This window comes from Somniosus microcephalus, chromosome 3 (assembly GCF_052327205.1).
Source record: "Somniosus microcephalus isolate GS21.2 chromosome 3, FLI_Smic_1.0, whole genome shotgun sequence".
In the NCBI taxonomy this organism is placed as follows: Eukaryota; Metazoa; Chordata; class Chondrichthyes; order Squaliformes; family Somniosidae; genus Somniosus; species Somniosus microcephalus.
Window position 1 is genome coordinate 5,103,319 of NC_140989.1, and position 17,180 is coordinate 5,120,498.

General features: G+C 54.6%; 1 protein-coding gene across 1 annotated transcript in view; it reads right to left on the reverse strand.

The window, feature by feature from the left end:
- LOC147120803 (protein EFR3 homolog B-like) overlaps positions 1-17,180 on the reverse strand; it is a 133,037-nt gene that overhangs the window by 107,348 nt on the left and 8,509 nt on the right. Inside the window, exon 2 of the mRNA XM_085977130.1 lies at positions 9,777-9,904. Coding sequence (XP_085833256.1) covers positions 9,777-9,883 — 107 coding nt within the window. The 5' untranslated portion in view covers positions 9,884-9,904. The remainder of the gene's footprint in view (positions 1-9,776; positions 9,905-17,180) is intronic.

Consider the following 17,180-nt stretch of genomic DNA (forward strand, 5'->3'; position numbering starts at 1 on the left):
TGTCCCAGACAGGATAGGTCAGTGTTCAACACCCAGCACTGCCCATGTCCCAGACAGGATAGGTCAGTGTTCAACACCCAGCACAGCCCATGTCCCAGACAGGATAGGTCAGTGTTCAACACCCAGCACAGCCCATGTCCCAGACAGGATAGGTCAGTGTTCAACACCCAGCACAGCCCGTGTCCCAGACAGGATAGGTCAGTGTTCAACACCCAGCACAGCCCATGTCCCAGACAGGATAGGTCAGTGTTCAACACCCAGCACAGCCCGTGTCCCAGACAGGATAGGTCAGTGTTCAACACCCAGCACTGCCCATGTCCCAGACAGGATAGGTCAGTGTTCAACACCCAGCACAGCCCGTGTCCCAGACAGGATAGGTCAGTGTTCAACACCCAGCACAGCCCATGTCCCAGACAGGATAGGTCAGTGTTCAACACCCAGCACAGCCCATGTCCCAGACAGGATAGGTCAGTGTTCAACACCCAGCACTGCCCATGTCCCAGACAGGATAGGTCAGTGTTCAACACCCAGCACAGCCCATGTCCCAGACAGGATAGGTCAGTGTTCAACACCCAGCACTGCCCGTGTCCCAGACAGGATAGGTCAGTGTTCAACACCCAGCACTGCCCATGTCCCAGACAGGATAGGTCAGTGTTCAACACCCAGCACAGCCCATGTCCCAGACAGGATAGGTCAGTGTTCAACACCCAGCACAGCCCATGTCCCAGACAGGATAGGTCAGTGTTCAACACCCAGCACTGCCCGTGTCCCAGACAGGATAGGTCAGTGTTCAACACCCAGCACTGCCCATGTCCCAGACAGGATAGGTCAGTGTTCAACACCCAGCACAGCCCATGTCCCAGACAGGATAGGTCAGTGTTCAACACCCAGCACTGCCCATGTCCCAGACAGGATAGGTCAGTGTTCAACACCCAGCACTGCCCATGTCCCAGACAGGATAGGTCAGTGTTCAACACCCAGCACAGCCCATGTCCCAGACAGGATAGGTCAGTGTTCAACACCCAGCACTGCCCGTGTCCCAGACAGGATAGGTCAGTGTTCAACACCCAGCACTGCCCGTGTCCCAGACAGGATAGGTCAGTGTTCAACACCCAGCACAGCCCGTGTCCCAGACAGGATAGGTCAGTGTTCAACACCCAGCACAGCCCGTGTCCCAGACAGGATAGGTCAGTGTTCAACACCCAGCACAGCCCGTGTCCCAGACAGGATAGGTCAGTGTTCAACACCCAGCACAGCCCATGTCCCAGACAGGATAGGTCAGTGTTCAACACCCAGCACTGCCCGTGTCCCAGACAGGATAGGTCAGTGTTCAACACCCAGCGCAGCCCGTGTCCCAGACAGGATAGGTCAGTGTTCAACACCCAGCACTGCCCATGTCCCAGACAGGATAGGTCAGTGTTCAACACCCAGCGCAGCCCGTGTCCCAGACAGGATAGGTCAGTGTTCAACACCCAGCACTGCCCATGTCCCAGACAGGATAGGTCAGTGTTCAACACTCAGCACAGCCCATGTCCCAGACAGGATAGGTCAGTGTTCAACACCCAGCACAGCCCATGTCCCAGACAGGATAGGTCAGTGTTCAACACCCAGCACTGCCCATGTCCCAGACAGGATAGGTCAGTGTTCAACACCCAGCACTGCCCATGTCCCAGACAGGATAGGTCAGTGTACAACACCCAGCACAGCCCATGTCCCAGACAGGATAGGTCAGTGTTCAACACCCAGCACAGCCCGTGTCCCAGACAGGATAGGTCAGTGTTCAACACCCAGCACAGCCCATGTCCCAGACAGGATAGGTCAGTGTTCAACACCCGGCACAGCCCATGTCCCAGACAGGATAGGTCAGTGTTCAACACCCAGCACAGCCCATGTCCCAGACAGGATAGGTCAGTGTTCAACACCCAGCACTGCCCATGTCCCAGACAGGATAGGTCAGTGTTCAACACCCAGCGCAGCCCGTGTCCCAGACAGGATAGGTCAGTGTTCAACACCCAGCACTGCCCATGTCCCAGACAGGATAGGTCAGTGTTCAACACCCAGCACTGCCCATGTCCCAGACAGGATAGGTCAGTGTTCAACACCCAGCACAGCCCATGTCCCAGACAGGATAGGTCAGTGTTCAACACCCAGCACTGCCCATGTCCCAGACAGGATAGGTCAGTGTTCAACACCCAGCACAGCCCATGTCCCAGACAGGATAGGTCAGTGTTCAACACCCAGCACTGCCCGTGTCCCAGACAGGATAGGTCAGTGTTCAACACCCAGCACTGCCCGTGTCCCAGACAGGATAGGTCAGTGTTCAACACCCAGCACTGCCCATGTCCCAGACAGGATAGGTCAGTGTTCAACACCCAGCGCAGCCCATGTCCCAGACAGGATAGGTCAGTGTACAACACTCAGCACAGCCCATGTCCCAGACAGGATAGGTCAGTGTTCAACACCCAGCACTGCCCGTGTCCCAGACAGGATAGGTCAGTGTTCAACACCCAGCACTGCCCATGTCCCAGACAGGATAGGTCAGTGTACAACACTCAGCACAGCCCATGTCCCAGACAGGATAGGTCAGTGTTCAACACTCAGCACTGCCCGTGTCCCAGACAGGATAGGTCAGTGTTCAACACTCAGCACTGCCCGTGTCCCAGACAGGATAGGTCAGTGTTCAACACCCAGCACTGCCCATGTCCCAGACAGGATAGGTCAGTGTTCAACACCCAGCACTGCCCGTGTCCCAGACAGGATAGGTCAGTGTTCAACACCCCACACAGCCCATGTCCCAGACAGGATAGGTCAGTGTTCAACACCCGGCACTGCCCATGTCCCAGACAGGATAGGTCAGTGTTCAACACCCAGCACTGCCCGTGTCCCAGACAGGATAGGTCAGTGTTCAACACCCAGCACTGCCCGTGTCCCAGACAGGATAGGTCAGTGTTCAACACCCAGCACTGCCCGTGTCCCAGACAGGATAGGTCAGTGTTCAACACCCAGCACTGCCCATGTCCCAGACAGGATAGGTCAGTGTTCAACACCCAGCACAGCCCATGTCCCAGACAGGATAGGTCAGTGTTCAACACTCAGCACAGCCCATGTCCCAGACAGGATAGGTCAGTGTTCAACACCCAGCACAGCCCGTGTCCCAGACAGGATAGGTCAGTGTTCAACACCCAGCACAGCCCATGTCCCAGACAGGATAGGTCAGTGTTCAACACCCAGCACTGCCCATGTCCCAGACAGGATAGGTCAGTGTTCAACACTCAGCACAGCCCATGTCCCAGACAGGATAGGTCAGTGTTCAACACCCAGCACTGCCCGTGTCCCAGACAGGATAGGTCAGTGTTCAACACCCCACACAGCCCATGTCCCAGACAGGATAGGTCAGTGTTCAACACTCAGCACAGCCCATGTCCCAGACAGGATAGGTCAGTGTTCAACACCCAGCACAGCCCATGTCCCAGACAGGATAGGTCAGTGTTCAACACCCCACACAGCCCATGTCCCAGACAGGATAGGTCAGTGTTCAACACCCGGCACTGCCCATGTCCCAGACAGGATAGGTCAGTGTTCAACACCCAGCACTGCCCGTGTCCCAGACAGGATAGGTCAGTGTTCAACACTCAGCACAGCCCATGTCCCAGACAGGATAGGTCAGTGTTCAACACCCAGCACAGCCCATGTCCCAGACAGGATAGGTCAGTGTTCAACACCCCACACAGCCCATGTCCCAGACAGGATAGGTCAGTGTTCAACACCCGGCACTGCCCATGTCCCAGACAGGATAGGTCAGTGTTCAACACCCAGCACTGCCCGTGTCCCAGACAGGATAGGTCAGTGTTCAACACCCAGCACAGCCCGTGTCCCAGACAGGATAGGTCAGTGTTCAACACCCAGCACAGCCCATGTCCCAGACAGGATAGGTCAGTGTTCAACACCCAGCACTGCCCGTGTCCCAGACAGGATAGGTCAGTGTTCAACACCCAGCACAGCCCATGTCCCAGACAGGATAGGTCAGTGTTCAACACCCAGCACAGCCCATGTCCCAGACAGGATAGGTCAGTGTTCAACACCCAGCACTGCCCATGTCCCAGACAGGATAGGTCAGTGTTCAACACCCAGCACAGCCCATGTCCCAGACAGGATAGGTCAGTGTTCAACACCCAGCACTGCCCATGTCCCAGACAGGATAGGTCAGTGTTCAACACCCAGCACTGCCCATGTCCCAGACAGGATAGGTCAGTGTTCAACACCCAGCACAGCCCGTGTCCCAGACAGGATAGGTCAGTGTTCAACACCCAGCACAGCCCATGTCCCAGACAGGATAGGTCAGTGTTCAACACCCAGCACAGCCCATGTCCCAGACAGGATAGGTCAGTGTTCAACACCCAGCACTGCCCATGTCCCAGACAGGATAGGTCAGTGTTCAACACCCAGCACTGCCCATGTCCCAGACAGGATAGGTCAGTGTTCAACACCCAGCACAGCCCATGTCCCAGACAGGATAGGTCAGTGTTCAACACCCAGCACAGCCCATGTCCCAGACAGGATAGGTCAGTGTTCAACACCCAGCACAGCCCATGTCCCAGACAGGATAGGTCAGTGTTCAACACCCAGCACTGCCCGTGTCCCAGACAGGATAGGTCAGTGTTCAACACCCAGCACTGCCCATGTCCCAGACAGGATAGGTCAGTGTTCAACACCCAGCACAGCCCATGTCCCAGACAGGATAGGTCAGTGTTCAACACCCAGCACTGCCCATGTCCCAGACAGGATAGGTCAGTGTTCAACACCCAGCACTGCCCGTGTCCCAGACAGGATAGGTCAGTGTTCAACACCCAGCACTGCCCGTGTCCCAGACAGGATAGGTCAGTGTTCAACACCCAGCACTGCCCATGTCCCAGACAGGATAGGTCAGTGTTCAACACCCAGCACAGCCCGTGTCCCAGACAGGATAGGTCAGTGTTCAACACCCAGCACAGCCCATGTCCCAGACAGGATAGGTCAGTGTTCAACACCCAGCACAGCCCATGTCCCAGACAGGATAGGTCAGTGTTCAACACCCAGCACTGCCCGTGTCCCAGACAGGATAGGTCAGTGTTCAACACCCAGCACTGCCCATGTCCCAGACAGGATAGGTCAGTGTTCAACACCCAGCACTGCCCATGTCCCAGACAGGATAGGTCAGTGTTCAACACCCAGCACAGCCCATGTCCCAGACAGGATAGGTCAGTGTTCAACACCCAGCACAGCCCATGTCCCAGACAGGATAGGTCAGTGTTCAACACCCAGCACTGCCCATGTCCCAGACAGGATAGGTCAGTGTTCAACACCCAGCACAGCCCATGTCCCAGACAGGATAGGTCAGTGTTCAACACCCAGCGCAGCCCGTGTCCCAGACAGGATAGGTCAGTGTTCAACACCCAGCACAGCCCATGACCCAGACAGGATAGGTCAGTGTTCAACACCCAGCACTGCCCGTGTCCCAGACAGGATAGGTCAGTGTTCAACACCCAGCACAGCCCGTGTCCCAGACAGGATAGGTCAGTGTTCAACACCCAGCACTGCCCGTGTCCCAGACAGGATAGGTCAGTGTTCAACACCCAGCACAGCCCATGTCCCAGACAGGATAGGTCAGTGTTCAACACCCAGCACAGCCCATGTCCCAGACAGGATAGGTCAGTGTTCAACACCCAGCACTGCCCGTGTCCCAGACAGGATAGGTCAGTGTTCAACACCCAGCACTGCCCATGTCCCAGACAGGATAGGTCAGTGTTCAACACCCGGCACAGCCCATGTCCCAGACAGGATAGGTCAGTGTTCAACACCCAGCACTGCCCATGTCCCAGACAGGATAGGTCAGTGTTCAACACCCAGCACAGCCCATGTCCCAGACAGGATAGGTCAGTGTTCAACACCCAGCACTGCCCATGTCCCAGACAGGATAGGTCAGTGTTCAACACCCAGCACTGCCCGTGTCCCAGACAGGATAGGTCAGTGTTCAACACCCAGCGCAGCCCATGTCCCAGACAGGATAGGTCAGTGTTCAACACCCAGCACAGCCCATGTCCCAGACAGGATAGGTCAGTGTTCAACACCCAGCACTGCCCGTGTCCCAGACAGGATAGGTCAGTGTTCAACACCCAGCACAGCCCGTGTCCCAGACAGGATAGGTCAGTGTTCAACACCCAGCACTGCCCGTGTCCCAGACAGGATAGGTCAGTGTTCAACACCCAGCACAGCCCGTGTCCCAGACAGGATAGGTCAGTGTTCAACACCCAGCACAGCCCGTGTCCCAGACAGGATAGGTCAGTGTTCAACACCCAGCGCAGCCCGTGTCCCAGACAGGATAGGTCAGTGTTCAACACCCAGCACAGCCCATGTCCCAGACAGGATAGGTCAGTGTTCAACACCCAGCACTGCCCGTGTCCCAGACAGGATAGGTCAGTGTTCAACACCCAGCGCAGCCCGTGTCCCAGACAGGATAGGTCAGTGTTCAACACCCAGCACTGCCCATGTCCCAGACAGGATAGGTCAGTGTTCAACACCCAGCGCAGCCCGTGTCCCAGACAGGATAGGTCAGTGTTCAACACCCAGCACTGCCCATGTCCCAGACAGGATAGGTCAGTGTTCAACACTCAGCACAGCCCATGTCCCAGACAGGAATAGGTCAGTGTTCAACACCCAGCACAGCCCATGTCCCAGACAGGATAGGTCAGTGTTCAACACCCAGCACTGCCCGTGTCCCAGACAGGATAGGTCAGTGTTCAACACCCAGCACAGCCCGTGTCCCAGACAGGATAGGTCAGTGTACAACACCCAGCACAGCCCATGTCCCAGACAGGATAGGTCAGTGTTCAACACCCAGCACTGCCCATGTCCCAGACAGGATAGGTCAGTGTTCAACACCCAGCACAGCCCATGTCCCAGACAGGATAGGTCAGTGTTCAACACCCAGCACTGCCATGTCCCAGACAGGATAGGTCAGTGTTCAACACCCAGCACAGCCCATGTCCCAGACAGGATAGGTCAGTGTTCAACACCCAGCACAGCCCATGTCCCAGACAGGATAGGTCAGTGTTCAACACCCAGCACAGCCCATGTCCCAGACAGGATAGGTCAGTGTTCAACACCCAGCACTGCCCGTGTCCCAGACAGGATAGGTCAGTGTTCAACACCCAGCACAGCCCATGTCCCAGACAGGATAGGTCAGTGTTCAACACCCAGCACAGCCCATGTCCCAGACAGGATAGGTCAGTGTTCAACACCCAGCACTGCCCATGTCCCAGACAGGATAGGTCAGTGTTCAACACCCAGCACTGCCCGTGTCCCAGACAGGATAGGTCAGTGTTCAACACCCAGCACTGCCCATGTCCCAGACAGGATAGGTCAGTGTTCAACACCCAGCACTGCCCGTGTCCCAGACAGGATAGGTCAGTGTTCAACACCCAGCACTGCCCATGTCCCAGACAGGATAGGTCAGTGTTCAACACCCAGCACTGCCCGTGTCCCAGACAGGATAGGTCAGTGTTCAACACCCAGCACTGCCCGTGTCCCAGACAGGATAGGTCAGTGTTCAACACCCAGCACTGCCCGTGTCCCAGACAGGATAGGTCAGTGTTCAACACCCCACACAGCCCATGTCCCAGACAGGATAGGTCAGTGTTCAACACCCAGCACTGCCCGTGTCCCAGACAGGATAGGTCAGTGTTCAACACCCAGCACTGCCCATGACCCAGACAGGATAGGTCAGTGTTCAACACCCAGCACAGCCCATGTCCCAGACAGGATAGGTCAGTGTTCAACACCCAGCACAGCCCATGTCCCAGACAGGATAGGTCAGTGTTCAACACCCAGCACAGCCCGTGTCCCAGACAGGATAGGTCAGTGTTCAACACCCAGCACTGCCCATGTCCCAGACAGGATAGGTCAGTGTTCAACACCCAGCACTGCCCATGTCCCAGACAGGATAGGTCAGTGTTCAACACCCAGCACTGCCCATGTCCCAGACAGGATAGGTCAGTGTTCAACACCCAGCACTGCCCGTGTCCCAGACAGGATAGGTCAGTGTTCAACACCCAGCACAGCCCATGTCCCAGACAGGATAGGTCAGTGTTCAACACCCAGCACTGCCCGTGTCCCAGACAGGATAGGTCAGTGTTCAACACCCAGCACTGCCCGTGTCCCAGACAGGATAGGTCAGTGTTCAACACCCAGCACTGCCCATGCCCCAGACAGGATAGGTCAGTGTTCAACACCCAGCACTGCCCGTGTCCCAGACAGGATAGGTCAGTGTTCAACACCCAGCACAGCCCGTGTCCCAGACAGGATAGGTCAGTGTTCAACACCCAGCACTGCCCATGTCCCAGACAGGATAGGTCAGTGTTCAACACCCAGCACTGCCCATGTCCCAGACAGGATAGGTCAGTGTTCAACACCCAGCACAGCCCATGTCCCAGACAGGATAGGTCAGTGTTCAACACCCAGCACAGCCCATGTCCCAGACAGGATAGGTCAGTGTTCAACACCCAGCACAGCCCATGTCCCAGACAGGATAGGTCAGTGTTCAACACCCAGCACAGCCCGTGTCCCAGACAGGATAGGTCAGTGTTCAACACCCAGCACTGCCCGTGTCCCAGACAGGATAGGTCAGTGTTCAACACCCAGCACTGCCCATGTCCCAGACAGGATAGGTCAGTGTTCAACACCCAGCACTGCCCGTGTCCCAGACAGGATAGGTCAGTGTTCAACACCCAGCACTGCCCATGTCCCAGACAGGATAGGTCAGTGTTCAACACCCAGCACAGCCCATGACCCAGACAGGATAGGTCAGTGTTCAACACCCAGCACAGCCCATGTCCCAGACAGGATAGGTCAGTGTGCAACACCCAGCGCAGCCCATGTCCCAGACAGGATAGGTCAGTGTTCAACACCCAGCACTGCCCATGTCCCAGACAGGATAGGTCAGTGTTCAACACCCAGCACAGCCCATGACCCAGACAGGATAGGTCAGTGTTCAACACCCAGCACAGCCCATGTCCCAGACAGGATAGGTCAGTGTTCAACACCCAGCGCAGCCCATGTCCCAGACAGGATAGGTCAGTGTTCAACACCCAGCACAGCCCATGTCCCAGACAGGATAGGTCAGTGTTCAACACCCGGCACAGCCCATGTCCCAGACAGGATAGGTCAGTGTTCAACACCCAGCACTGCCCGTGTCCCAGACAGGATAGGTCAGTGTTCAACACCCAGCACAGCCCATGTCCCAGACAGGATAGGTCAGTGTTCAACACCCAGCACAGCCCATGTCCCAGACAGGATAGGTCAGTGTTCAACACCCAGCACTGCCCATGTCCCAGACAGGATAGGTCAGTGTTCAACACCCGGCACTGCCCATGTCCCAGACAGGATAGGTCAGTGTTCAACACCCAGCACTGCCCGTGTCCCAGACAGGATAGGTCAGTGTTCAACACCCAGCACAGCCCGTGTCCCAGACAGGATAGGTCAGTGTTCAACACTCAGCACAGCCCATGTCCCAGACAGGATAGGTCAGTGTTCAACACCCAGCACTGCCCATGTCCCAGACAGGATAGGTCAGTGTTCAACACCCGGCACTGCCCATGTCCCAGACAGGATAGGTCAGTGTTCAACACCCGGCACTGCCCGTGTCCCAGACAGGATAGGTCAGTGTTCAATGCCCAGCACTGCCCAGGTGCCCACTCCAGTACATGTAATGCTGTGAATTGCAGGCCCTGCAGCCTCCGTACCCATATCGATGCCTGGTCACGTCTCTGCTCAGTCTCTCTGCGAGATAGGCACCAATCCGGTCGAGCTTCTCCGGAGCAGACAGGGCGTAGAACGTCAACTTTTCCATGTTGGCTTTCACCAACCCATCCTGTAAACAATAAACAGAGAGAGTCAGCAGTGAACACAGCTCCTTACGTGCAACCACGGACACACAACAAACCACTGCTGGACCCTTGAGGCAGGCAACTGGGAGAAGAGCTGAAGCTGGGGCAGGAACTTTCAATCCCGGGTCTAGACAGTCCACCCAGCCCACTGCACCAAACAGTTTGCTCTGATTTCCATTGTATACCTTTGGATCAATGGTACATCAGAGTGCCCCATCAAACACTCCCAGGGCAGGTACAGCACGGGTTAGATACAGAGTAAAGCTCCCTCCACACTGTCCCATCAAACACTCCCAGGACAGGTACAGCATGGGTTAGATACAGAGTAAAGCTCCCTCTGCACTGTCCCATCAAACACTCCCAGGGCAGGTACAGCACGGGTTAGATACAGAGTAAAGCTCCCTCTAGACTGTCCCATCAAACACTCCCAGGGCAGGTACAGCATGGGTTAGATACAGAGTAAAGCTCCCTCTACACTGTCCCATCAAACACTCCCAGGGCAGGTACAGCACGGGTTAGATACAGAGTAAAGCTCCCTCTACACTGTCCCATCAAACACTCCCAGGGCAGGTACAGAACGGGTTAGATACAGAGTAAAGCTCCCTCTACACTGTCCCATCAAACACTCCCAGGGCAGGTACAGCACGGGTTAGATACAGAGTAAAGCTCCCTCTGCACTGTCCCATCAAACACTCCCAGGGCAGGTACAGCATGGGTTAGATACAGAGTAAAGCTCCCTCTACACTGTCCCATCAAACACTCCCAGGGCACGTCCAGCACGGGTTAGATACAGAGTAAAGCTCCCTCGACACTGTCCCATCAAACACTCCCAGGGCAGGTACAGCATGGGTTAGATACAGAGTAAAGCTCCCTCGACACTGCCCCATCAAACACTCCCAGGGCAGGTACAGCACGGGTTAGATACAGAGTAAAGCTCCCTCTACACTGTCCCATCAAACACTCCCAGGGCAGGTACAACATGGGTTAGATACAGAGTAAAGCTCCCTCTACACTGCCCCATCAAACACTCCCAGGGCAGGTACAGCACGGGTTAGATACAGAGTAAAGCTCCCTCTACACTGTCCCATCAAACACTCCAAGGGCAGGTACAGCACGGGTTAGATACAGAGTAAAGCTCCCTCTACACTGTCCCATCAAACACTCCCAGGGCAGGTACAGCATGGGTTAGATACAGAGTAAAGCTCCCTCTACACTGCCCCATCAAACACTCCCAGGGCAGGTACAGCACGGGTTAGATACAGAGTAAAGCTACCTCTACACTGTCTCATCAAACACTCCCAGGGCAGGTACAGCACGGGTTAGATACAGAGTAAAGCTCCCTCTACACTGTCCCATCAAACACTCCCAGGGCAGGTACAGCATGGGTTACATACAGAGTAAAGCTCCCTCTACACTGTCCCATCAAACACTCCCAGGGCAGGTACAGCACGGGTTAGATACAGAGTAAAGCTCCCTCTACACTGCCCCATCAAACACTCCCAGGGCAGGTACAGCACGGGTTAGATACAGAGTAAAGCTCCCTCTACACCGCCCCATCAAACACTCCCAGAGCAGGTACAGCAAGGGTTAGATACAGAGTAAAGCTCCCTCTACACTGTCCCATCAAACACTCCCAGGGCAGGTACAGCACGGGTTAGATACAGACTAAATTCCCTCTACACTGTCCCATCAAACACTCCCAGGGCAGGTACAGCACGGGTTAGATACAGAGTAAAGTTCCCGCTACACTGTCCCATCAACACTCCCAGGGCAGGAACAGCACGGATTAGATACAGAGTAAAGCTCCCTCTACACTGTCCCATCAAACAATCCCAGGGCAGGGACAGCTCAGGTTAGATACAGAGTAAAGCTCCCTCTACACTGTCCTATCAAACACTCCCAGGGCAGGTACAGCACGGGTTAGATACAGAGTAAAGCTCCCTCTACACTGTCCCATCAAACAGTCCCAGGGCAGGTACAGCACGGGTTAGATACAGAGTAACGCTCCCTCTACACTGTCCCAACAAACACTCCCAGGGCAGGTACAGCACGGGTTAGATACAGAGTAAAGCTCCCTCTACACTGTCCCATCAAACACTCCCAGGGCAGGTACAGCACAGGTTAGATACAGAGTAAAGCTCTCTCTACACTGTCCCTTCAAACACACCCAGGGCAGGTACAGCACAGGTTAGATACAGAGTAAAGCTCCCTCTACACTGTCCCTTCAAACACTCCCAGGGCAGGTACAGCACGGGTTAGATACAGAGTAAAGCTCCCTCTACACTGTCCCATCAAACACTCCCAGGGCAGGTACAGCACGGGTAAGATACAGAGTAAAGCTCCCTCTACACTGTCCCTTCAAACACTCCCAGGGCAGGTACAGCAGGGGTTAGATACAGAGTAAAGCTCCCTCTACACTGTCCCATCAAACACGCCCAGGGCAGGTGCAGCACGGGTTAGATACAGAGTAAAGCTCCCTCTACGCTGTCCCATCAAACACTCCCAGGGCAGGTCCAGCACGGTTAGATACAGAGTAAAGCTCCCCCGACACTGTCCCATCAAACACTCCCAGGGCAGGTACAGCACGGGTTAGATACAGAGTAAAGCTCCCTCTACACTGTCCCATCAAACACTCCCAGGGCAGGTACAGAACGGGTTAGATACAGAGTAAAGCTCCCTCTACACTGTCCAATCAAACACTCCCAGGGCAGGTACAGCACGGGTTAGATACAGAGTAAAGCTCCCTTGACACTGTCCCATCAAACACTCCCAGGGCAGGTACAGCACAGGTTAGATACAGAGTAAAGCTCCCTCTACACTGTCCCATCAAGCGCTCCCAGGGCAGGTACAGCACGGTTAGATACAGAGTAAAGCTCCCTCTACACTGTCCCATCAAACACTCCCAGGGCAGGTACAGCACGGGTTAGATACAGAGTAAAGCTCCCTCTACACCGCCCCATCAAACACTCCCAGGGCAGGTACAGCACGGGTTAGATACAGAGTAAAGCTCCCTCTACACTGTCCCATCAAACACTCCCAGGGCAGGTACAGCATGGGTTAGATACAGAGTAAAGTTCCCTCTACACTGTCCCATCAGCACTCCCGGGGCAGGTACAGCACGGGTTAGATACAGAGTAAAGCTCCCTCCACACTGTCCCATCAAACACTCCCAGGGCAGGTACAGCACGGGTGAGATACAGAGTAAAGCTCCCTCTACACTGTCCCATCAAACACTCCCAGGGCAGGTGCAGCACGGGTTAGATACAGAGTAAAGTTCCCTCTACACTGTCCCATCAAACACTCCCAGGGCAGGTACAGCACGGGTTAGATACAGAGTAAAGCTCCCTCTACACTGTCCCATCAAACACTCCCAGGGCAGGTACAGCACGGGTTAGATACAGAGTAAAGCTCCCTCTACACTGTCCCATCAAACACTCCCAGGGCAGGTAAAGCACGGGTTAGATACAGAGTAAAGCTCCCTCTACACTGCCCTATCAAACACTCCCAGGGCAGGTACAGCACGGGTTAGATACAGAGTGAAGCTCCCTCTACACCGCCCCATCAAACACTCCCAGAGCAGGTACAGCAAGGGTTAGATACAGAGTAAAGCTCCCTCTACACTGTCCCATCAAACACTCCCAGGGCAGGTACAGCACGGGTTAGATACAGACTAAATTCCCTCTACACTGTCCCATCAAACACTCCCAGGGCAGGTACAGCACGGGTTAGATACAGAGTAAAGTTCCCGCTACACTGTCCCATCAACACTCCCAGGGCAGGAACAGCATGGATTAGATACAGAGTAAAGCTCCCTCTACACTGTCCCATCAAACACTCCCAGGGCAGGTACAGCTCAGGTTAGATACAGAGTAAAGCTCCCTCTACACTGTCCCATCAAACACTCCCAGGGCAGGTACAGCACGGGCTAGATACAGAGTAACGCTCCCTCTACACTGTCCCAACAAACACTCCCAGGGCAGGTACAGCACGGGTTAGATACAGAGTAAAGCTCCCTCTACACTGTCCCATCAAACACTCCCAGGGCAGGTACAGCACAGGTTAGATACAGAGTAAAGCTCCCTCTACACTGTCCCTTCAAACACTCCCAGGGCAGGTACAGCACAGGTTAGATACAGAGTAAAGCTCCCTCTACACTGTCCCTTCAAACACTCCCAGGGCAGGTACAGCACGGGTTAGATACAGAGTAAAGCTCCCTCTGCACTGTCCCATCAAACACTCCCAGGGCAGGTACAGCACGGGTTAGATACAGAATAAAGCTCCCTCTACACTGTCCCTTCAAACACTCCCAGGGCAGGTACAGCACGGGTTAGATACAGAGTAAAGCTCCCTCTACACTGTCCCATCAAACTCGCCCAGGGCAGGTACAGCACGGGTTAGATACAGAGTAAAGCTCCCTCTACGCTGTCCCATCAAACACTCCCAGGGCAGGTACAGCACGGTTAGATACAGAGTAAAGCTCCCCCGACACTGTCCCATTAAACACTCCCAGGGCAGGTACAGCACGGGTTAGATACAGAGTAAAGCTCCCTCTACACTGTCCCATCAAACACTCCCAGGGCAGGTACAGAACGGGTTAGATACAGAGTAAAGCTCCCTCTACACTGTCCAATCAAACACTCCCAGGGCAGGTACAGCACGGGTTAGATACAGAGTAAAGCTCCCTTTACACTGTCCCATCAAACACTCCCAGGGCAGGTACAGCACAGGTTAGATACAGAGTAAAGCTCCCTCTACACTGTCCCATCAAACACTCCCAGGGCAGGTACAGCACGGTTAGATACAGAGTAAAGCTCCCTCTACACTGTCCCATCAAACACTCCCAGGGCAGGTACAGCACGGGTTAGATACAGAGTAAAGCTCCCTCTACACCGCCCCATCAAACACTCCCAGGGCAGGTACAGCACGGGTTAGATACAGAGTAAAGCTCCCTCTACACTGTCCCATCAGACACTCCCAGGGCAGGTACAGCATGGGTTAGATACAGAGTAAAGCTCCCTCTACACTGTCCCATCAAACACTCCCAGGGCAGGTACAGCACGGGTTAGATACAGAATAAAGCTCCCTCTACACTGTCCCATCAAACACTCCCAGGGCAGGTACAGCATGGGTTAGATACAGAGTAAAGCTCCCTCTACACTGTCCCATCAGCACTCCCAGGGCAGGTACAGCACGGGGTTAGATACAGAGTAAAGCTCCCTCTACACTGTCCCATCAAACACTCCCAGGGCAGGTACAGCACGGGTTAGATACAGAGTAAAGCCCCCTCTACACTGTCCCATCAAACACTCCCAGGGCAGGTACAGCACGGGTTAGATACAGAGTAAAGCTCCCTCTACACTGTCCCATCAAACACTCCCAGGGCAGGTACAGCACGGGTTAGATACAGAGTAATGCTCCCTCTACACTGTCCCATCAAACACACCCAGGGCAGGTACAGCACGGGTTAGATACAGAGTAAAGCTCCCTCTACACTGTCCCATCAAACACTCCCAGGGCAGGTACAGCACGGGTTAGATGCAGAGTAAAGCTCCCTCTACACTGTCCCATCAAACACTCCCAGGGCAGGTACAGCACGGGTTAGATACAGAGTAAAGCTCCCTCTACACTGTCCCATCAAACACTCCCAGGGCAGGTACAGCACGGGTTAGATACAGAGTAAAGCTCCCTCTACACTGTCCCATCAAACACTCCCAGGGCAGGTACAGCACGGGTTAGATACAGAGTAATGCTCCCTCTACACTGTCCCATCAAACACTCCCAGGGCAGGTACAGCACGGGTTAGATACAGAGTAAAGCTCCCTCTACACTGTCCCATCAAACACACCCAGGGCAGGTACAGCACGGGTTAGATACAGAGTAAAGCTCCCTCTACACTGTCCCATCAAACACTCCCAGGGCAGGTACAGCACGGGTTAGATACAGAGTAAAGCTTCCTCTACACTGTCCCATCAAACACTCCCAGGGCAGGTACAGCACGGGTTAGATACAGAGTAAAGCTCCCTCTACACTGTCCCATCAAACACTCCCAGGGCAGGTACAGCACGGGTTAGATACAGAGTAAAGCTCCCTCTACACTGTCCCATCAAACACTCCCAGGGCAGGTACAGCACGGGTTAGATACAGAGTAATGCTCCCTCTACACTGTCCCATCAAACACACCCGGGGCAGGTACAGCACGGGTTAGATACAGAGTAAAGCTCCCTCTACACTGTCCCATCAAACACTCCCAGGGCAGGTACAGCACGGGTTAGATACAGAGTAAAGCTCCCTCTACACTGTCCCATCAAACACTCCCAGGGCAGGTACAGCACGGGTTAGATACAGAGTAAAGCTCCCTCTACACTGTCCCATCAAACACTCCCAGGGCAGGTACAGAACGGGTTAGATACAGAGTAAAGCTCCCTCTACACTGTCCAATCAAACACTCCCAGGGCAGGTACAGCACGGGTTAGATACAGAGTAAGGCTCCCTTTACACTGTCCCATCAAACACTCCCAGGGCAGGTACAGCACAGGTTAGATACAGAGTAAAGCTCCCTCTACACTGTCCCATCAAACACTCCCAGGGCAGGTACAGCACGGTTAGATACAGAGTAAAGCTCCCTCTACACTGTCCCATCAAACACTCCCAGGGCAGGTACAGCACGGGTTAGATACAGAGTAAAGCTCCCTCTACACCGCCCCATCAAACACTCCCAGGGCAGTTACAGCACGGGTTAGATACAGAGTAAAGCTCCCTCTACACTGTCCCATCAAACACTCCCAGGGCAGGTACAGCACGGGTTAGATACAGAGTAAAGCTCCCTCTGCACTGTCCCATCAAACACTCCCAGGGCAGGTACAGCATGGGTTAGATACAGAGTAAAGCTCCCTCTACACTGTCCCATCAGCACTCCCAGGGCAGGTGCAGCACGGGGTTAGATACAGAGTAAAGCTCCCTCTACACTGTCCCATCAAACACTCCCAGGGCAGGTACAGCACGGGTTAGATACAGAGTAAAGCCCCCTCTACACTGTCCCATCAAACACTCCCAGGGCAGGTACAGCACGGGTTAGATACAGAGTAAAGCTCCCTCGACACTGTCCCATCAAACACTCCCAGGGCAGGTACAGCACGGGTTAGATACAGAGTAATGCTCCCTCTACACTGTCCCATCAAACACACCCAGGGCAGGTACAGCACGGGTTAGATACAGAGTAAAGATCCCTCTACACTGTCCCATCAAACACTCCCAGGGCAG